This window comes from Cryptomeria japonica, chromosome 6, assembly GCF_030272615.1.
Source record: "Cryptomeria japonica chromosome 6, Sugi_1.0, whole genome shotgun sequence".
NCBI lineage: Eukaryota > Viridiplantae > Streptophyta > Pinopsida > Cupressales > Cupressaceae > Cryptomeria > Cryptomeria japonica.
In genome coordinates this window covers 638701395-638723819 of record NC_081410.1, presented here as the reverse complement: position 1 = coordinate 638723819, position 22425 = coordinate 638701395, and the positions used below count along the sequence as shown (strand labels likewise).

The window sequence follows — 22425 nt, the reverse complement described above, 5'->3', positions numbered from 1 at the left end:
CCCTGAAACTGTTTAGCATTGACCCAAACCCATTTCCCTATCTTGACCGCAAAAACAATTTTCACTTCACCTAAGAGGTTTGTTTCAACACAGCTAGAGAGATTTTGTATGTTTTGCATGTTTAACATGTGTGAAGGTGAAAGCGTTTCCATTGCCATGAGAAAAAAGTAAAAGAAACAAGATAAAGACCAAGGCAAAATACCTGTCTGTCTATTGGAGACAGCCAAAAATAATAATATACTACAAAGTAACAATGGAGCTGTTGTGACCTTTTTCACACATCGCCCCATTGCAAATGGGAACCCTCCCTTTTTCCTGCTTTCTAGGGTTTTTGTTAGTGTCACGCGGCCTTCCACTTCAGTATTGCCAAGTTTGTTAGTTTTGAATGGTTTGAGTCTTAAGGATTGAGAGTAAGTTTTTGGAGGCCAAGTGATAACAGAGTCTAGACACCATCAATGTGCCCAGAAACGCCAAAGGAAAAAGAATGCAATTGATTTGAACGAATTCGGACAACTTTCTATTTTTAGAAAGTTTGCTTTTTTGTTTTTTCCTATTTTTTAGGAAGTTTTGTTTTTGGCATTTTTAGCCCAATCCCCGGTATAGCTATTTTTAGAAAGTTTTTCCTATTTTTTAGGGATGTCTACTTTTTGCTTTTTCGGAGTGGGGACCTAGGGTTTGCACTGATACCACTGACCTGCATTGATTGCGATCAAATATTTTCAAGTATGGATTACCTGAGTATGGATTTCAAATAGCATGTTAATTTGGCTATAATTGAAGAAGTTATTAAATTTTAAAGGTTTTCCAAATATTTCTAAGTCTAGCGAATGGTGTTTAATGTTGTGACAAGAGCTTCTCAAAGTTCACCCTCATGGAAGGAAAGCATGGTCATGGTCTTCACAAAGTCCGCCCTCAAGGTGCACAAGTCATTCAAACTCTGCCCTATGGATAATGAAGAAAGTCATGAACTTTGAAAAGTCCGCCCTCCTAAGATCATGGATCAAGTAAAGTCCGCCATATGCAAGAGGGAGACTCCAAAGTCCACCCAAGGTGAAGTAAAACGTGCATAAGTCTCACAAAGTCCGCCCTACTTTACAATCAGCAACACCTAAGTTGGAAAAACTTCGCCCTCCTTGGTGCCTAGGAAGCAAAAAGTCCACCCTCCAAGGTAAATCCCAAAAGTCCGCCCTCCAAAAGGTCAAGCTCTTCAAACTCTGCCTAAAGTGATAAGAAAGGGGTGCCTAACTACAAAATTCCGCCTTGTCTAAGTTGATTGCCTTGGAGCATGAGCTAAAAGGTCCGCCCTATGGAGAAAGTCAAGAAAGTCCGCCTTCCTACTTGGAGGGATGACACCTCCAAAGTCTGCCCTCCCACTTGAGAAGAGAACAAGTTATTCAAAGTCCGCCCTCAAGGTGCTCAAGATCAAGAAAGTCCGCCCTCATTGGAGCTTAAGATGAAGCAAACTCCGCCCAAGGTGATGAGTGTAAGATGGTTCCTGAGTCAGGAAAAGTCCGCCCTATGGTTATGGCCTCAGCATATGATAGTAAACAACATCAAAAAAAAGTCCGCCCTCCTTGGTGCCTAAGATGGACAAAGTCCGCCCTTGGTTGAATGTAAGGTGCATAAGATCAGCAAAGTCTGCCCTCCTTGGTTCTTGGAGTTGAGAAAGTTCGCCTAACCTGCATAAAGTTCCTAAACATCATAAAGTCCGCCTTCATAGAACTCAAGATTAGTAAAGTCCGCCATGAGTAAGGTGCATGCAATTAACAAAGTCCGCCTTGGAGGTATTAAGAAGAAAGGTCCAATGCAAGGTAAAGTCCACCATAATCATGAAGAGAGCAATGTTTGCCCTATGCTGCAGATGAAAAGTTCCAAGGTAAGTTGAACTCTACCCAAGGCAATGAGTGGAGTGCAAAGATCAATCCAAGTCCACCTTGAGATGAGGGGGTATGGCTAAGTGTATTAAGTGGTGCCAAGAATCAGATCAAGTCTGCTCAAGAAGTAAAACATATGGTGCATGACATCAAGAAACTTCGCCTAACTTGCAGGTCTATAGTGCTTAACTTCAGCAAAGTCCGCCCTGCTGCAGATGAAAAGTTCCAAAGGTTTGAAAATCTCCACCCTACTTGATGAAGTGCTAAGACTTGTTCCATGTGCTCAAGAAACTCCGCCCAAGGTGAATAGTTTGGTTCCAAGTGTTGTTCCATGAGTTTCAAAAACTCTGCCCTATGTTTGAAAGAGTTGTTCCATGAACTTCATAAAGTCCGCCCTTGGAAGTATTAATGAAGATGATTGTGTGGTGCCACAAACTCTATAAACTCCACCCCAAAAGATGAACAAGTGTGGTGTCATGAGTTGGCTGAAGTCCGTCCCACTGATGAAAGATCAAACAAACTCCAAAGTATGCCTTGAAAATGATCAGATCATGGTAAGATCAGGTTTGAAGATTAGGTATTAAGCTGAAGAGGAGTTCAAGTTCAGGATGAAATGATCAGATTTTGGTTAAGTATGAATGAATATGAAGTATGGTACCTTGTCTTGTTCCCCCAATCTTCCAAAGTCTGCCCTATGCTGGAGTGTGGTGCCTGGTTTAGTTCCCCAACTTGAAGTAAGTCCACCCAAGTAAGATATTTGCTGAAATGGAAGACAAGAAGATGATGACAGCAGAATCTATCATGGAAAATATTCTAAGGCATGGAAAAATTCTTCTCCAAATTCAAGGCACTTGAAAGAATTATCAATTTGAGAACATGAATTCATGTTTGCAAGGGGTTATCCAGAGCTTTTTTTACCCTCCTCCCGCACAACATAAATTGGCAGCTAAAGGCGAGACCATCACTGAAAACACAAATGGAGTTTCGAGCCAAATTCAGAGTTAAAGACAAGACCACGAGCAAGGTTATCCGAGCATCTCAAGGCATCAAGAAAGAAAAGTTCTCAGATTTGGTGAAGATATGGAAAAGTTAAATAAATTTCCAACTTCTTGAAAGATTTCATCTCCTGAAGAAATTTTAAAGACAAACTCCCAGTCGGAATCAAATGGTGACAAATTTAAAGTTAGTCTGAGCCTATCCCTTGTGTATGCCAACATTTCAATCATAAGCACAACCCGTTGAAGATTGTACCCACTTTGTGTAGTTGTCCTCAGTGTGGCGAAGCAAAGTGCGGTTTCCCGAGAGCACCCAATTAATACCAGCTCCAGAATTCATAGGTTTAGAATCTAGATCAGATTTCTTTAACCCTATCTCCTTTTTCCCCCTTTTTTTTTGAAAGTCTAAATCCCGAAAAATCCCAAAAAAAGAGGAAGAACCTAAAATTGTTAAATCCGTCTAAATCCAGAAGCTTGAAAGACATTCATAAACGTAAGTCCCCCTTGAGATTTTCAGCATACACTACCCAAGTAGCTATCCCACTAAAGTCGCTTGTTCACACATATAGACCTTGGAATCAGCAGTGATTTTTCAGGAGAGGATAGAATACCTTTGGGTATCTTATTCTAATGTTTGGTAGATGATAAAACATAAACCAACAGGAGCCCACTGCAATAACCAAGAAGAAAACCTGTCTGACTAAAATAAACTACAGTTATGTTATCTGTCTGTAGCAAAGTCTGGAGCCCATTGCCTGGCCTCGAACACCAAACCTGCCACTGTCTCTGCTAATCCCGCTAAAGTCGTACCCCTATGCACATTTCCTGCATTCCCAACGTGGTTAGACCCACCAGATAGAACTCGGATAATAGAGCCCTCCAATCCCCGTGGAAAATGCAGAGATAGCCACAGCCCTGACCCCACGGCTCAAGCCCCACCAGTGCAGAAAATCTGTTCCTGAAACCTTTGCTAGACACTGAAACCCTTCGCTGCCAATAATCTGAAACCTCGCAAGCGAAATGAATTTAACACGTCGCAGTCTCTGTCAATTAACGAGATCTGTAACACTCATAAAGCATAGAATGTATATAAATGGGATGTGATCTTGTTAAAGATCATATTAGCCACAAAATAATATTGTTACCAACAAACAAATCGTATCACACAACCTTTCATAGGAGAGGAGGCACGATGGTTTGAGGAGTTCCCACGCCTCTCCAAAGAAGCACGAAAATGTATAAAGCATATCTCATTTCCATTCGCAAAAGAAAGGGGGGAATACGGGAAAAGAATAGAAGAGGGAATCTGGAAGGAAATACCGCAGACCAGTATCTGGGAAAAACTCCACGGTATGAGTAGATTAGTAGTAGGTTCTAGGATACTGATTTATTATGCCAGTTTAGCATAGATAAAATAATTAACAATTCAAGTAAAATTTACTCTTGCTAATATTATTCAATATTGACATTTATGATATAACTTAATATTGATATGAGCGATACTAATACAATCAATATTAATACAATTCTGTTAGTACACAATGATACTATTAACATATTCACATTGTAATATAATGGTCAACCTAACGTAGTGATCTAAAACTAATACTGTTGATACAAACTGTTTAAATATTACAATACTGTTAATATGGATTAGTTCAGATTAGAACTGTTATTACGTTACAGGCAGTAACATCCTTGTTCTTGGTGGTATGCATAGGGATGTGCTTAATATGTATGCTTAATATATGAAGTCTGATAATGTTCTTATGCAGAACTTAATAATAATATAATTATTGAAAACAATATAATGATTATAGTTACTATAGTATTTTATAAGAACTACTCTGCAGTAAAACATATAGTATAATACTATCTGAAAATAAATAAATATATATATATATAGAAATAGTAATTTGAATGAACAAATAAGTCTGAGACTATAAATCAGATTAAATTATCAATTCAATATCAGGAAGAAGATTATGATAACACTGATTTGATTCATGTAAAGATAGATTTGTCTCCTACTCAAGCTAGTTTTAAGTCAAAATGTATAGAAATAGATTAATTATGATTAAAACAAGCCTAAACCTATTAGGGGACGTTACATCTATTGTCTTGCACTGTACATGAGCAATGTCAACCGTCAATGGTCAAAGTTAGCCCATTCAATTCATGGAAGGGAATGCCTTCAGTGTAACTAGAGAAACAGATTGTTTTTTCCATATATATAGATAGTTAATGCTTGGTCTAGTGGCATTTATGAAAAACTTAGAACCTAAGATACCTCTTAGCTAAAATTCTAATACTTTAATTAAAGATATGATATCAAAGAATTTGCACTATAAGGCCGAAACCATGAAATTTTTATAGTCATGTTTTCTATGAACAAGCCTAGCAATTTATCCACTTATATGAGGCTCCTCCGAATTTTATTCATTTCACATTGACTAAGTTCTCTCCATATGTAAGATGTATTTCATTCTCAAAAGTTGGTCATATGCACATCCACTATGTCAAACATATCCTACATATTCTGGAAGATGGTTTGTAGTTGTGCTATGGAAGCTCTAGTCTCTCGATACCACCATTATTGTTGATTTAAAAGCAGGATAATAGAAAGTGAAATGCCACTCCATTTAGAGAGTAACACTGATATGAATGCATGACGGTAAATAAATGGCACACCATTTAGTGAGAATGTTTTTCTTGGATATACACTAGTCACAAGGTAATAAGAAACTGTTGTAATAGCAAGATTACTGGATATGGAGGGATCTTTCAGAATGAACTACAGGTCACAAATTCATCTAAATAGGACTGTGCAAGAAAAAGACATAATGTTAATGAACAAAACATACCCACCTGGAATTGATGAATTGGAAGTGCATCATAAAATTCATGGGCAACAATGATAGTTGGCACTGCAAAGAGAAATAAATAGTGATTTTCAAGCTATTGGAACACAAATCAAAACAATAAAAAAGAGACACCGATAATATAAAGGCAACCGCCAAAACAATAAAAAAGAGACACCAATAATATAAAGGCATCCATATATATTTGAAACTAGAAGATCAATTAACTACATTGAAAAGATGAACAATACTTTTGATGTGCCTTGAACAAAAAACTAACTATAAAACCCCATCCTCCAGAAATAGACTTGACACAGAAACTACACAAATGAACTTGTCTAAGTTACCAACTAGAATAAGGATTTGATCACTTATGATTGAGAACCCAGCCAATGTAAGATGTTCATCAATCAGTTGTAATAACAGTTTGCCCAGATGCACAAGCCTACATAATTGGTTAAGACTTGATACAAAAACTACACAGATAAACTTGTCTAAGTTCCCAACTTGAATAAGAATTTGACCAATTACGATTTAGGACACAGCTGATATAGGATGTTCATCAATCAGTTTAATAACAGTTTGCCCCAATACAAGCGTACATAATTGGTTATCTAATTGGATATCTACAATTAGACATATATTGGTTTTAATGGAATAGAACAAGCTGCATAAAGACAGTAGTACAACATTCAGAAGAGGAGATGTATACCATATAGAATTTGTTGATGTAACTTCATAATATCACATAAAAAAATAATATGAATTCCCTGTTTCTTCATCATTGTTACTGGAGCAAGCAAACATAGCAGGAAGAGAATCTTTTCTTGCTTTGAAAGATGAGGAAGATAATAATCAAGAGCTAGACATCTTAACGAGGAGCTCTACAATATAATAGACATGTTAGGACCTTTCTGAAGAAAGTACAGCCAGTGTCAAAACTAAAATTTGATCAAATGGAAAGACCAGCAGAAGATGCAACATGTGGAATAAAATGGACTCTCACTCCTCAAAATTCATAAGGGATTTTATCCTGCTAGGCTTATTTATTGCATTGATGAATTGTTGTAATAATAAATATCTGCCTAGTTTTGACATCATGATATTTTGTAAACGGTATACATGAAGTAGTTTCTTCACTTCTTAGCCTAGTCAGAATGCTAAGTATTCGGGAGCTCTTGCATAGGAATTTTTAACTTTGCATATATATTATCTTTATTTGTACTAGTCATTGAACAAATGAAGAAGTTCTCCCAAGCTCCAGTTGGTGAGACATGTTGATCAATAGAAGAAACTAGAGTGTGTCTATAGGCAATTTACCCATTCAAAACTTATTACATTGCATGGGGGTGCCAACTCATTGAAAGTCAATCTTTTACATTCCTCTTGAATACTAAAGTGATTTTTTTCCTAACCCTCGAATTTCCTAATGTGTGGATGCCTCAAGTGAGATGTTTGCCTCACTCGCACTTTATTAAATATCATTAATATCTAAACACTAAAACAAACTTAGCTTCGAATGAATATCCAACAACCCTTAATCAACATGGATATTCAAAATTCCAATGCATGTTTACCAACACAGATATACTTTTCTGATGTGCAGTTCCAAGTTCTATGCTATCGAAACAACAATTTAAGACTGCAAATTTATGCTTCCTACAGCTCTACAGCTCTCATCTACATCAGATATTCATTAAGCAATTGTGTTAGCCCAATAATGTAAATGCAAGATAAAGATTGACAATTTAAATGGAAGTGATGTATACAAGAAGCCACATATTCAATGAAATGTTTCACCATTCATCCATTGCTCAAAATGAGATACAATGTGTTGACATGTCTAAAGTCGCATCGCTGCAACTCTATCCGGCCAACACAAAATAGAATGATCTCGTCGAGTATCCTATCCTCTCTTGAAATAAGGAAATCCCTAATGCTGTTTTTAATCGATCAAAGGGGACAACCTCAAGGTTCCAAATGTCAGTTCTTGACTGCGGGATAACTCAACGGTTGATGTGTCTTGCTGGGAGCACAAGGGGACTTACGTTTTGCAACAAGCTAGTCTGCTGCGATTCTTGGACTGGGAAATAAAAGAAAACGAGAAGGGTTTAGGAAACCTAAAATTAACAAGACTGGTATGCGAGTAGACGGATTCAACATAACCAATCCCTGCTTGGTCAGAATGGCTCATAACCTCGCAAGAACGATGCAATCTTCAAGGGGACTTGGAAGATTTTCAGACTGCGGGTGCATGCCCAAACACCAAATTCTGGCGCAACTCAAACGAACACCTGCAATTGAACTAAACACAAATTTAAAGGCTCAGACTAACCATACACAAGGATACACAATCAACATATCCTCAATGGTATGAGCCCGAATCCATCAAATCCCTGCACACCCGAAAAGAAAGATCTATCTAAATTGCTGAAAGAAACCATGCAAACAGACTAAAACCAAGATGATAAACACCAAATCAATGTCCATTATATTGATTCTAGCTGCCTATTACAACAATTTCTGCAGCATTTTTATGCTATTCCTAAAATCTAACTTTCTACAAAACTCTAACCTATTCTAACTGCCTAAAAATCTAACCCTTTACAAAAGAAAGGCCTCTGCCTTTTATAGATTTTACAATTCGAACCGGCGGCCAGGATTGACTACATCCAAGGGTTGCAATCTGCCTTCCAGAAGCTTGGCAGCTTTAACCCATGCCCACTCAATTCTGAATTATCCATCCACCCACTATCTCAACTACCTACAACTGTTTAGCTTCAATATAGTCACTTTGGCAGTTGGAGATAACTAACTTGTGTCCCCTCACTTTAAATCCATTAGACTGGACCCACAAGTAGTCTTTTACAATAAACAATTTCAACTCTTAGAAACTGAATTTCTGGAATTTCTTCGAGCAGTGTATCTTTCTAGGAATGCACATTTTGTAGCATTCTGTGTGTTCTTCATCTCCGGTCTGGCTGGTGGACCTCAACTTTGTGGTCTAGGCTTCGTCGTGCGTTCTGCATTCCTACATCTTTGCTAGCCAGCGTCAATCGCGATCAAGTCTTCTCTTTATGAATCTCGGCTTACCTAGTGAAATATTGCGATTTTTATATTTTGTTCATTTTTTGGCCAGAAGACCTCTTTACGCGATTTTGCTTGGTATTTCAACCTACTAAGCCGATTTTAGAGCCCTTGCTTGCATTTTGGCCTTAGAGGCCAATTTTGAAACTTTAAGTGTTTTCTTTCTTTTTCGACCTAAATGACCCCCCCCTTTGCACGATTTTTCCTCTATCTTTTTCGGCCATTCACAAGGAAATGTGTGACTTCTCTTTTGATGGAGTTCAGGTATATTGACTAGATCACACGATTTTGATGTCTTTGCTAATTTTGGCTCTTGACCTCTTTTGTGCGAACTTAGGTTTCTACCTCAGTTTCGGCCTATTGAGATGCAATTCCCGATTCCTGGCATTCACATGATTTTGGCTTTCTAATGAATTCACAATTTTGGGAGGAAATGTACGAGTTTTGTTTCTCTCATAATGAATGAAAAGGTCGAACCTCCTTTGCTGGCCAGCATCAATCGCGATCAAGTCTCCTCTTTATGAATCTCGGCTTACCTGGTGAAATAGTGCAATTTTTATATTTTGTTCATTTTCGGCCAGAAGACCTCTTTGCGCAATTTTGCTTGGTATTTCGGCCTACTAAGCTGATTTTTAGAGCCCTTGCTTGCATTTTGGCCTTAAAACCAATTTTGAAACTGTAAGCGTTTTCTTTCTTTTTCGGCCTAAATGACCCCCCTTTGCACGATCTTTCCTCTATGTCTTTTTCAACCATTCACAAGGAAATGTGCGACTTCTCTTTGGATGGAGTTCGGGTATATTGACTAAATTGCGCAATTTTGATGTCTCTGCTATTTTTGGCTCTTGACCTCTTTTGTGTGAACTTAGGTTTCTACCTCATTTTTGGCCTATTGGGATGAAATTCGCGATTCCTGGCATTCACGTGATTTTGGCTTTCTGATGAATTCGCGATTTTGGGAGGAAATGTACGAGTTTTGTTTCTCTCATAATGAATGAAAAGGCCGAACCTCCTTTCCTTTGCGTTGGCATTGGGGCTTGGAGAAATTCGCGATTTTGAATGAAATCGCGAAATCCCATTTGTGCGACTTTGTTTCAAGTTAAAGTGCCCTTTTAATAAAATTGGGCCGCTCAGATGAATTCGCGACTTGGTTTGACTTGCGCCTTGTCGGCCATTTAGGCCCTTTTGCACGACTTTCACCTTCACCCTATTAAGCGCCTCATTTGCCTTAAGTCTTCAAACTTCGGGCACTTGGGAATCTTTGGCGCGATCTTCACCTTGCCTCACAATCGGCCTCTTAGATCAATATGCACGACTTAACTATTTTGCCAATTTCAGCCTAGAAGTCGACTTTATGAGTTTAAGGCTAGAATCATTCACTTTCGGCTTAGAAACCAATTTTGTGAGCTTTCCTACTTCGCCAATTTCAGCCTGGAAGCCGATTTTGCAAACTTAATCGCCCTTTGACCTTTCCTTGGCCTCTTCCCAGGTTTGCAAGGTCGGAACTGTCTCTGGGTTTCAACTCTAAATGCTAAGCACTAGGATTGCAATCAGTTTCAACGGGCATACTTCTAGATTCCTCCTATACGAGCAGACAAAACGGGGGTCCCCTGTCGGGACAGGGGATGTGTGTGCATTACGCACAACACAATGCACATATTTAACTATATGAAAATGATCGTTCAGCTTCTAGTGTATCTAGGAAACACAAAATATAAAATATTATCCTACTAAATCTAAGATTATATACATTAGCATTATATCCCCCACCTTAATCCATAGGGGTGATAGTGAAACCACTATTTGTGTTGTGCATTGAGCAACTTGGTTCTGGCACCTTATTTGCTTGATACATAGCTCCAATGTTCTACAAAAAAAATGTTTTGAGTGATAGCTTGTTCCCTTCTGCAATTTTTCAAGAACCAAGATATTGACTTGGCAAAAACTTATGTTTGTTTTCTCAGGTCAATTCAGTTGTCCACGACGTTATATCCCATTTTGGGACAACAGTGCACTCATTTGCTATGAACTTTTTAAGTTTTTTACCACCATGTTTTGTTCTGAGTGATAAAATTTGCAGAAGAAGGTTTGTTCAACCTGTTTCTGCCACTTCTATGACCGAAAATTGGAGAACCTAGGCTGATTATGTCCATGAGTAGACCAAAAGTGTGCTAGCTACACTATGTGATCTAAAAAATAGATAACTCAAATTGATTGTGCCCATGAATAGCCCTAAAGCCTTTTGAAGCATGCACTGAATGATCTATCTATCATTCTAAAACAATGCACCACTTGTCATCCCCAATGTCAACACAAAAAAAAACTACTCTAGCAAGAAAAATTGTGTTGAAAATGAAGGCATGTGATGATCACACTCCATGCATGGTCATAAAAAACCAAAATAAAGTGTGCAATCTAAAAAGTTCAACTAATGAGCTGTTGTAGATGGATCATGTGAGCAATCTCCAAGTACCATGCTCTCAATCTTAATGTTTCTCCAAGTACCATGCTCGAAGAACTTGACATCTAAATCCTAATGTTCCTCCAATACCATGCCTGAATAACTCAAAATCTATACCCTGATGTTCTCCCATTTAAGATGAGAGTGGAGAGCGGTTGTAAAAGCCTATTTCGAAAGAGAACAACATACATGAACCTACATATAGAAATGCACAACTCAATAATGCTTTCTCAATTTCACATCATGAGTCTCCATTAAGCCAGCCTTCAAGTTTTCGACATACAAGTCATGTGCAAAAGTATAATCAACAAGAGGCAATATCCATAGCTTCAAATAATCTATATTGAGTTGCATATCTGGCTGTCTCAGTATGTTCATTATTAATATCCCAATCAGAATGGGAAAGCCTAGATACAAATCATTTCTCATAGCAACATCATAGAGAATGAGTGCATAATTATACTATATAGGAATTGAATGCATTATTATCCTGTGTGTGAATCAAGTGCAACAATGCAATTTTCTTAGTAACTTGTTGCTCAATCACACAGGTATCTATAGTATCGCAATGCTAAGCTCACCGTCAACTAGATTGACATCAACATCTGCATCATTAGTAAACAAGCTCAACAAGCTTTTCTACCATTGCTCAACAATATTCGTAGTGCCTAGCTCATTATCGACTAGTTCAACAGCAAAATCCCCATCAAGAGTAGACAAGTTATCATTTGAAATGGTGGATTGCACTCTTCTATAAGATCTTGAGAATAGGCGAGCCTTACTTTGCAATTTAGAATGATTTACCCATTCAAAATGCATGTGCCTCATTGATTTTGTAGGCAGGTCTTTAACATAACATTGTTTTGTGGAATATGTGTTGACAACAATGTGAAGAATCAAATGATCCTCACAAAATCCACAATGACACACTTTGCCTTCGCCAGCTTGTTACAATCAACCAAGCAGGATCAGTTGTAAATGTCAACACGATGCCACAAAGACCCAAATATCTACTTATCACTCTAGGTAGTTACACTCTCTAAGACCAATAGTAGTCATGTCTACAATTACTAGCATGTGTTGAAATTGAACAAATAACCTGGAAAAAATCAAATCAGCAACCTATCACATGGGTAAATCAACACTCAAATCATTGGAGCAACTAGGGCATCACACCTACAACCTTTCACAAGTCGCAAATACTTCACTAACTAAAGTCTCTTGAGCATCACGCCCACTAAAATAAACCAACCACCTATCTCAAATTAAAATCAACCTTCCATTCATTGAAAGATCCCAGGCATCACTCCAACAACCTATCACTAGTCCTTGTGCCTCTCACAAGCATTGATCAACTTCAATCACTAGAACTCAGGCATGATACCCACTAATATCCTCCAACAACTCCCTCTCACAAACAACAACCATTTCCATCAAATGAGACCTTGGAAAATTTTAGATTCTCCATCTGATACCAATTTAAATTTCAAGAAATGATATCTAAATTCTACGTTGTAGAGTTTGACACAAATTGTCTAACTTATACTTCAATCAAACCTGAATCTAGAATGCCATTGCATACATAGAGCAGCGAAAGAACACATGCCAAAAATAAGTCTCATTCTAAATTTTCTAACCATTGCACACATGCCACGTCCTTTGAATTGTGCATGTGCCATGTCCTCAAAACTTCTCAAAAACCTACAACTGTCCCCAACATTTGACACAAAAAAAACTCATTTTTTCGAAGCATTATTTCAATTTTGACCACAACCCCTAACCATAGTCCAATGGGTTCCACCCACACTCTAAACACTTAAAAAATATATATAAAAACTACATAGCTCTCATCATTTAGACAGGTCAGACTCTTCAACTTCACTAAATAGTGAGGATATGGAAGAAAACATAGTGATAGGATTATGAAAATGGCATACACCACAAATGTTTGTACTATAGTTTTAAAAAAAAAATTGAACTTGGTGAACTCAGCTCAACTTGTGAGTTTTTCTTCAAGACATGCTAAGTCAAAGCAACTTGTGTGCTAATTTAGGGTCATGTTCTTGTTGAGACACAATTTGTTTACTAAAACTCAGTCAAGTTTTGCATGAAGACTCACTAGTTTCTAGCTTGGACTCACCTAGGATGAAATTAGAAAATAAGTCCATAATTTCTCATTTAAGTTTTAACAGTCCATTTTTGCCAATTTAAACTGCTATTTTGCCCAACAAAAAAGTCTTCAGCATCGACATAGCAAAACACACTGAAAGAAAGGTTTTGAAAGAGATTTTAAGGCACCTTTGAAGATTTGAACCAATATTTTTTATTTTTTTAATTTCACTTTTGAAATTCCAAAAGTTAAAAACCAAGGGGAAACGCTACTCATTTCCACCCAACAGTTTTCTAATCAATTTTCTCTTTTATATGTTTTGTCAATTTGCCATAACTTTTCTTAAAACCTTGCTAATACTTTTTCCTATGTTAAAATCAACAATGTCAAGTTCAAGACAAATGAGCAATAGATAAGACCTTATATACAAGGGACACTAAGTGTTATCAAAGGCCAGGTCCATTGTAATACTCATTAGCTTCTTATGACAAGAGGTATCAATAGATTAAAATATCACCTTGTCAAAATACCAGGACATGATAGAAAGGTGTGCCTAGAAGTGACCAAAGAGATGTGAGAGAAATGAATGCCCTACTTGCTAGTTTTGATGTGAAAAAATGGAAAAGAAGAGATCAAGGGAAACAATAGTAGAGGTGATGAATGCTAATCCTAGTTCATCTACAAAATTCCTTTATTGCCCCACACATTTATCATCTACTTTTCTCTACTAATGAGACTCCAAAGGGTTTTACTTCTAGCCATTCCTTCTTCATCGACACTCAATTTATTTATTCCACACAATGTTACAATAGCAACCTTTGCTTCAAGCCACTACTTAGGATAAGGAAAAACTCCATGAGGCTAAGATAGAAGCAACAAAGTTTTGGTACTACAATAATTTACCCTTCAACATGGCAAACAAGCCATATTGGGAATGGTTGGTAAATGCATTGACACTTGCCAATAAGGGGTTTAATACTTCAACAACTATGGATTTGAATGGGCCATTGCTACAAGAAGCTATAAATAATTCATAGATTGTGGTTGATGATCAAAAGAAAGTATGGCAAAGAAAGGGCTGCAACATCTTACCAAATGGATGAACAAATAAGGAATAGAACTCTCCTTAATTTTTAAGTGGCTTCTAGTGGCACGATGGTGTTCCTGAAGTTCATAGATGCCTCGAATGAAGTCAAAAATGTTAAAATTTTATGCAATCTATTCAACAAGGTGAGAGTTGAGAATACTGTCCAAACTGTCACAAACAACATAACTTATGTATCTATGGGGAGACTTATTATGGAGAGGCATCCTACTATTTCTTGGACTCCTTGTCTTGCACATTGCTTGAATTTGATACTAGAGGACATTGGAAAGATTGTGGGTCAAAAGTGAGGTTGAAGATGCTATTACACAAATTACCAAATTTATCTACAACCATATTTGGGTCCTTTCTTTAATGAGAGATTACATGAATGGCAAGGAACTTTGTAATGTCCCCACTTTGAAATAGAATTTAATAATAAATAAAATAATTAAATTAAAATATAAAAGAATATAATTAAATATAATTAATTAAAATTTAAATTAGTTAATGAATGGTCAAAAGACATGGAAGGAAAAGTTGTGACTCCCTCAACAATGAGATATAAAAGGGAGAAGAGAACCTCATTTGAGAGGGGGATAATTTGGAAATCAGAAGTGCACATCTGATTTAATAAGAAGTGAAGATCTGATTATGAAAGGTTATGTCCCTTTCAAAGGGCAGAAATAATGAAGAGTTGCACTCTTTCAAAAGGTGCTAATGGTGAAAGGGTGTCTCTAGCCAAAGGGCATGCATGATGAAGAGGTGTGACCTCTCTCTCACATTGAAAGATATAAAGTAAGTAATGGAGTTGAGTAAAAATCAACTCTACAACTGCCAAAGATCACCTGCATGCAAACCTGTCACAGAAGGAGAAAAGCAAAAAAGTTATGGAGGCCAAAATTCAAAGATCCAAAAAAGAGGAGTCATATTGATTGTGCAACAAGAATGCAATTTAATAATTACAGCTGTTATGAAAATACAAAGAGAGAATCCTTATAAGAGGATACTTGAAACCCTAAAGGAGAAAACCCTAAAGAATTATAAGATTCCTAAGTTTAGCTTAAGCATAGAGTATAATAGACTAATAATTAAATAAATAATTATTAGCTAATAAAAGATTACTCTTACACCCCCCCTTAAGATGAACTTAGGGAGTAGCTAAAAAACAACTAAGGACTAAAAAAGCATGTAAAAAATGCAGGAAAGCAACAATGGGTCCCAACAACTAGGCCTGATGAGGTACCCAGGTACAATAAAATCTTTGTAAAGTGGAGAAAAAGGAGAAAACCCTGTGGGAACAAAACTCCTCTCCAAGAAGAGATGCAAGCTCAAGTGAAGGACTAAGAAGCCTCCAAACAAGAGTGTTCCAGAAGATAGGAACAAAAAAGAAGAATGAAGAACACCATTGAAGCATGAAATAGCTGCAAACACTGTCGAAGAATAACTGTTGATCTGAAGAACCTCCACTGAAATAGTACATGACCAGGTAGAGAAGACTGTAATCTGCATGAGTGCCCTCAAATGACAGTACTCGAATCAGATGGCAAACAAAGGCAAACAACTGAACTTGAAGATATAGATGACATGAAACACCAAAGCCTGAAGAGTTGATCAATCGAACCAAGGAAGCATTAGAACAACACGAAAAACCTCCTCATAATGCTGAAAAGGGAGAGGGATAGGTACACTGAAAAGAACGGCCAACAAGAATTGTATGATGAAGAACCAGAAATATTGAAGGTGCAGAGAAAATACAGTGTCGTGGAAGGAACACTCACTTGACAAAGGTAGATGGCAAACAAAGACAAACATCAACTCCCCCATGGCACTTTATAAGTAGTGCATGTACAATAAGGCACAAGATGTGCAAGATCCCAAGTATACAATGCATGGTGGCACTTTATCTCAGTGCATTTGCATAAATAAAATGTTACAATGATCAGAAGAGACAAAAGACTGGAAACAGAAAGAACAGCCAAAAACGAGACATCCTACTCAAAGAAATAGATCCCAAGACCTGAAACATCCAAGATATTCACCAGAGTGCTGAAAAGAAAAAAAAATGAATAAAATATACCTAGAGCAGAATCTGAAAAGAAAACTCATATGAATGGAAAGAACACAGAACCAACTTTCCAACGATATAAAGTTTTCGAAAAACGGAGTTCAGATGCTCAAGGGATGTCTCTCGAAGTGCAAAAAGGAACCTCAAGCTTTGACAGCAAAAAACGCCATCAAAAAAACAAAATCAAAAGTTCAAACCTCCAGATCTAGATAGAGCTTGGAAAGAGCTTTCCGACGATATAAGGTTTTTTAAAAAGAGCCTCTGTATGACCAAGTTACGACCAAAAAGAAAAAAAACCCTCTTGTAGGGCATAAAGAGGGTTTAAAAAAAAATTAAACTTTTTTTTTTGACGAAAATTTTCTGATGCATTTGCAGGTACAGTCGTACGGATTTTCGTGCCTTGAAAAACATGTCAATAAAAAAGCATGCCTTAGATGCCCCTGTCACCGAAAATAGGCAAATTATATATCAAAATTCATGGAATCAGCCTTCTGAATCCAACTGTGAGGTCCTTTTGGCACCAAAATGTACCAAAAAAATCGTTACCCCCAAAAATGGAAAAAAACAACTACACAAACCCCCAAAAACACAGATCTGAAGAACAAGACTCAAAATCTCTCATGAAGAGAACAGGGCAATGCAGATCTAGAGCTTTGATACCATATTGGAGTTGAGGAAAAATCAACTCTACAGCTCCCAAAGATCACCTGCATGCAAACCTGTCACAGAAGGAGAAAAGCAAAAAAGTTATGGAGGCCAGAATTCAGAGATCCAAAAAAGAGGAGTCATATTGATTGTGCAACAAGAATGCAATTTAATAATTACCGTTGTTATGAAAATACAAAGAGAGAATCCTTATAAGAAGATACTCGAAACCCTAAAGGAGAAAACCCTAAAGAATTATAAAATTCCTAAGTTTAGCTTAAGCATAGAGTATAATAGACTAATAATTAAATAAATAATTATTAGCTAATAAAAGATTACTCTAACAGTAAGGAAATAAGAAAGAAAAACGGAAGGAAAAAAGAGAATACGGAAGGGAAAATAGGAAAGAGGAAAGGTTGAGTCAGTGGATGTCAACGATTTATATCCGGCTGCCAACGGTATGCTGATAATAATTGTTATGCTGATAATGTTTCTTTCTAAGAGTATTCTGCTGTAACTTATGGCATCTGAAATATAATTAAAAGAATATATATATATATATATATAAAATGTCTTGAACAGGAAAATAATAATATTAGACTCTAAAATCAGAAAGAACTCTTAAATAAACATTATAGTGAATATGTATATACTATTCATTCTTGCTACTACTGTTAGTATTTAAGAAGATGGGATTGAGTTGTTTCCAAGAGGGGCAATCTAAATCCAGCCAATAGGATGATTCCCAAGATAGGGTAAGTATCAGCATCCCGTAAACTTTGAGGGCGTAGTCCCAAGATAGGGTAAGGGCTTGGATCCGTAAGCTTTGAGGGAGCCTATTGAGTTTGGTATCTAAGCGCTTGGCAACATAGTCATCTCCTTCTTCCTTAAAACTGAAGTAGTAACAAGGATTGAACTTTGCATTAAAAATTATGGATGATTAAATTAATTGTCTAATATGATACAATTAATTGTCTAGTATGGTGGATTGACAATTTATTCATTAATAATTGATAAATTTTTTAAACTATGGAATATCACAGATTTGATTTATGTTAAGGAAAGAGTTAAGAATAGAGTTGTCTCCTAATCAATTTAGTTTAAGCCATAAGTATATTGAAATAAATTAATTACTGCTATAATAAGCCTAAACTTAGTAGGGGACATTACAAACTTGTGTGACCAAGAGTGACATGATTTGCCATCCACTTCCTCACTTTACAAAACATTGTCGCCTCAATTCCTTCTCTCAAACAAATGTTTGTGTCCAATGCCTAGATAGAGTGTCCATATGCCAAAAAACCTAAGGAGAAAAGGTTGCAAGTACAATTTTTGATGATTTGTTCATCAAAAATGCAAAGGAGTTAGTCAAGGTTAGTAACAAATACAAACATATATTTTATATGGAATTATCCATTTGGCATTTGTTTTTTTTGTTAATTTTTTTATAATTTAAAATTTGTTTTCAATTTTTCAACTAGCAAAACCTTTTGTCAAGGTGCTTGATTTGATAGATGGGGATGGCTTATTGACAAGTTAACTTTGAGGCCATCAATAGAGCCAAATAGACCATTTTGCATTACTATGGTGGAAATTTAAAAACAAAAACAAAAAAGATCTGGCACATCATTGATTGCAAATGGAGGAACCAACTCCACCAACCAATACATGTCATGGCCTACTACCTGAGCCCAAATTTTTACTTCTTTGATACATTTAAGGCTAACAAAGAGGCCATGGCAGCATCATTTTATAAATTGATAAGATGGTACCAAATAATGATATTAGAGAGTTGGAGGCCAACAAGGACAAATGGTACAAGGGGGAGCCTTTTTTCTTCAACTCAAGCAATTCAAAGGAGAGAAAAAAAATAGCTAGGTAAAGAATATTATTCATATAATATTTTATAACGCATGTAACGAATTTGTAAAAACCTTTTGGATAAAAACTGTGGATGGCATTTTTTGCATCAATGTTTCAAATCACACTAGATGACCCATAATCAAGAAGATGATCACCGAATGTGATCCGAAACATCAATACAAGAAAAAATCTACATAGTTTTCCTCCATAAGTTTTTACAAATCCTTTACTTTTTAGCTTAATACTAAAATAGAAGCTAGAAACTTAAAAGTTTGAACAAGCTCTAAAATTTTTACTTGATTCTTATATTTTTTTAATATTTATTTGTAGAATTGTGGTGAGAGAAATATGGTATTGACACATCAAATCTTTTAAGGCTAGTTATCCATGTATTGTCCCAATCATGTAGTGCTCTAGGTGTGAAACTATTAGAACCTATTTGAGAGCATTCACACAAAGAAAAGAAACCAACTGACCTAGGAGTGCCTCAATGACCTTGTCTTGATTTGGTCAATCTTTGCCTTCCAACCAATAAATGTGGAGGGTTATCATGATGCCACCAGCTTATAGATGACATCAATAATTTTATCAATTGGAATGTTGAAGAACATGGACTTCATGCGTACTGATGAAGATCTTGCTGAATTGGATAGAGGAGCAACAAACACAACAAAGTTGGATAAATTGGAGTAAAATGGAGACATTTTTGAAGAAATTATAAGTCATCATTTTGATACCCTTACCTTCTAGTATTAAGGCCGGAAAAATAATGTAGTCTCCCCTTGTAAATTCTGACCAATGAATCATAAATTACATAGTTAGGGTTAGAGATTATACCTTGTCGACTTAGAAACATAAGATTAAATATAGATTCCTGCACATAATAATAAAAGCATGTGCAAATAGATACATTCCTTTGACAAATAAGCATACAAGTTTTACATTATGATATGAATTCCAATTTATATAAACATGAAGTGGGGAAGGAGGATACTATGAGGACTGCTGTAGAGTCTCTCTACCCAAGCCCAAGAGAGGTTGTTTCCTTCAACCTTCTTGCTCCACTTGGTGATCATACGGTTCTCCTCATATATCAACCTTCTTCAAGGCTTACTTACCTTGTGAGTTTAAGAAGAGGCTGTAACCAGGTTGCTATACTCCTCAAGGAAAGTGCTCTCAAGGTCCTAGACGTCTCTAGGGTCGTTCTAGGACAGCCAACTTACAAGTCTCTCCTAACCTCTCCATTACACCTCCATTCCCTCCCTCACAAGTAAGCACTGTAATTCTGATTTAAATACTTTATATTTTTATCAGCATGTTCTTAATGATTTTAGAATCCATGATTCATTACATAGCCTTTCATATTACTGTATACATCTTGTATTCATTGTGTGAGATTACTAATAATTGCTGAGAAAGTATTTATTTGATTGTGTAAGTTACCAGTAATTGTAAATTAGTATTCAGTATATTAACCTGCTTATGTTATTTGTGCCCATTGTCTTCTGATTGATGAAGTTAATTTAATATTGTTCCTCTATGACTGTAATTCTGTGACTGTGGATCATAACAGCATACAGATATGATACTAGTAAGTAATCAGAATGATGTTACTATGGCAGAGTTGCTGGAGTATTGCTTGTCTAAATCCCGAACTTGCTTTCTTGTGCGATCTATCTTCTCCTGTGTCCCTATCCTCTCCTTGGCACCCGATGGCCCCTCTTAAACTCCTGATTGGCTGTGTCTCTTCATTGGAAGGAGATGTGTTATTAGAAAGAGAGACGCCTCTCTCTTATCACCGCACTTCCCAAGAGGGTCATGACCCTTCGATCCAATGGGATGTGTGCTAAAATAGTTCGATGATTCTATGATGTGTTGCCTTGATCTGTTTGTTCTGTTCTTGGATTTATGTTCCAACTCTTACTTGCCTTGGTCTGATTGTTCTCCTCCTGGATTATGTTCGAATTCCTAGTTGGAGGCTGCCACTAAGAACAAGGATGTTACTCCCTGTAACTTAATAGCTGTTCTGATCTGTTCTGATCGATGGTGATATCATTGGAGTCTTTTGATTCCTTTCCTTTATATCTCTCAATGTGAGGGAGAGGTCACACATCCTCATCATGTATGCCCTTTGACAAGAGACACACCCTTTCAACATTAGCACCCCTTGAAAGAGTGCAACTCTTCATTATTTCTGCCCTTTGAAAGGGACACAACCTTTCACAATCAGATCTGCACTTCTGATTCCCCCCTTCAAATGAATTCTCTTAATCATAAATTATCATTTCATGCCTTTTGACCATTTATTAATTTTAGTTATATTCTTTTATATTTTTATTTTATTTTTATTTTTATTCTTTTTGTATTTTAATTTTATTTTTATTTTTATTCTTTTTGTATTTTAATTTTATTATTATTTATTATTATTAAATTATATTTCAAAGTGGGGACATGTTGATGTGTTTTTTATGCACATGCGAACACAGAATAAAATACCGAGGTATCTTATCCTCTCTTGAACAAAGTTTCCCGACTACTGAAGATCTCGCCGAAGGATCAGTCGAGGCAACTCCAAGGTTCTATTATGTAGGATCTCTACGTGTGGATAAGCTCTCTGTGGTATGATGTGATTTTGCTGGAATCACAAGGGGACTTACACTTGATGACTAAACGTCTGATTTGCTTTGAATATTGCTGGAACACAGGATTTCACTAGCCTAGATTTTTTGAAAAAAAAGGAAAAAAGGATGAGGGCGAGGGAAGGATCTAATTCTGACACTAAGAATGTAGGAGCAATGAATGATATTTGATGAAATTCTAACTAAGTCTTGTTTTGACATTCCAGGACCATCTCCACAAGATTAGTGCGATCTTCGGAGGAAGATTAGTGCGATCTTCGGAGGAAAGCTTTATGATGTTCAGATCATCGCTACAGGCATAGACACCATCAGGCTGATGCATATCAGTGAAGAAGCGACAATTGAAGTTAAGCTTAGGCTGAATGATTCCAGTTGACTACACAAGGCAAGTCTGCAATCAACAAACTACTAGTAGTATGGATATACAAATTTCACCATCAATCAAACACATTTCTTCCACTCATCTAATAACATGAAATCAAATCTGAGAAGTATAGAGACCATGCAAATTGTTGAATCGACCCATAGATTTCACCATTTCTTCAATGAAGTTTTACAAGCCTTTTACAACAACATCTTGGCAACAATCTTTGCCTTCTCTTTCTATTCTACTCTAATTGCTATACTATTAACTGACTTATTCACTATTTCTAACTATTCACCTTCTAACTCCTGACTAACTATTCCCCTTTACAAATGAGAAGCCAAGGCTTATATAGCGCCCTCAATATGGTTCAATGG

At 36.6% G+C, this 22425-nt stretch overlaps 1 protein-coding gene across 2 annotated transcripts in view; it reads right to left on the bottom strand.

Annotated features, from left to right (window-relative positions):
- The window catches only part of LOC131068662 (uncharacterized), a 135593-nt gene that overhangs the window by 103358 nt on the left and 9810 nt on the right, over positions 1–22425 (bottom strand). For both annotated transcript variants that reach the window (XM_058003899.2, XM_058003900.2), the window contains exon 6: positions 5738–5796. In XM_058003899.2, coding sequence (XP_057859882.2) covers positions 5738–5796 — 59 coding nt within the window. The remainder of the gene's footprint in view (positions 1–5737; positions 5797–22425) is intronic.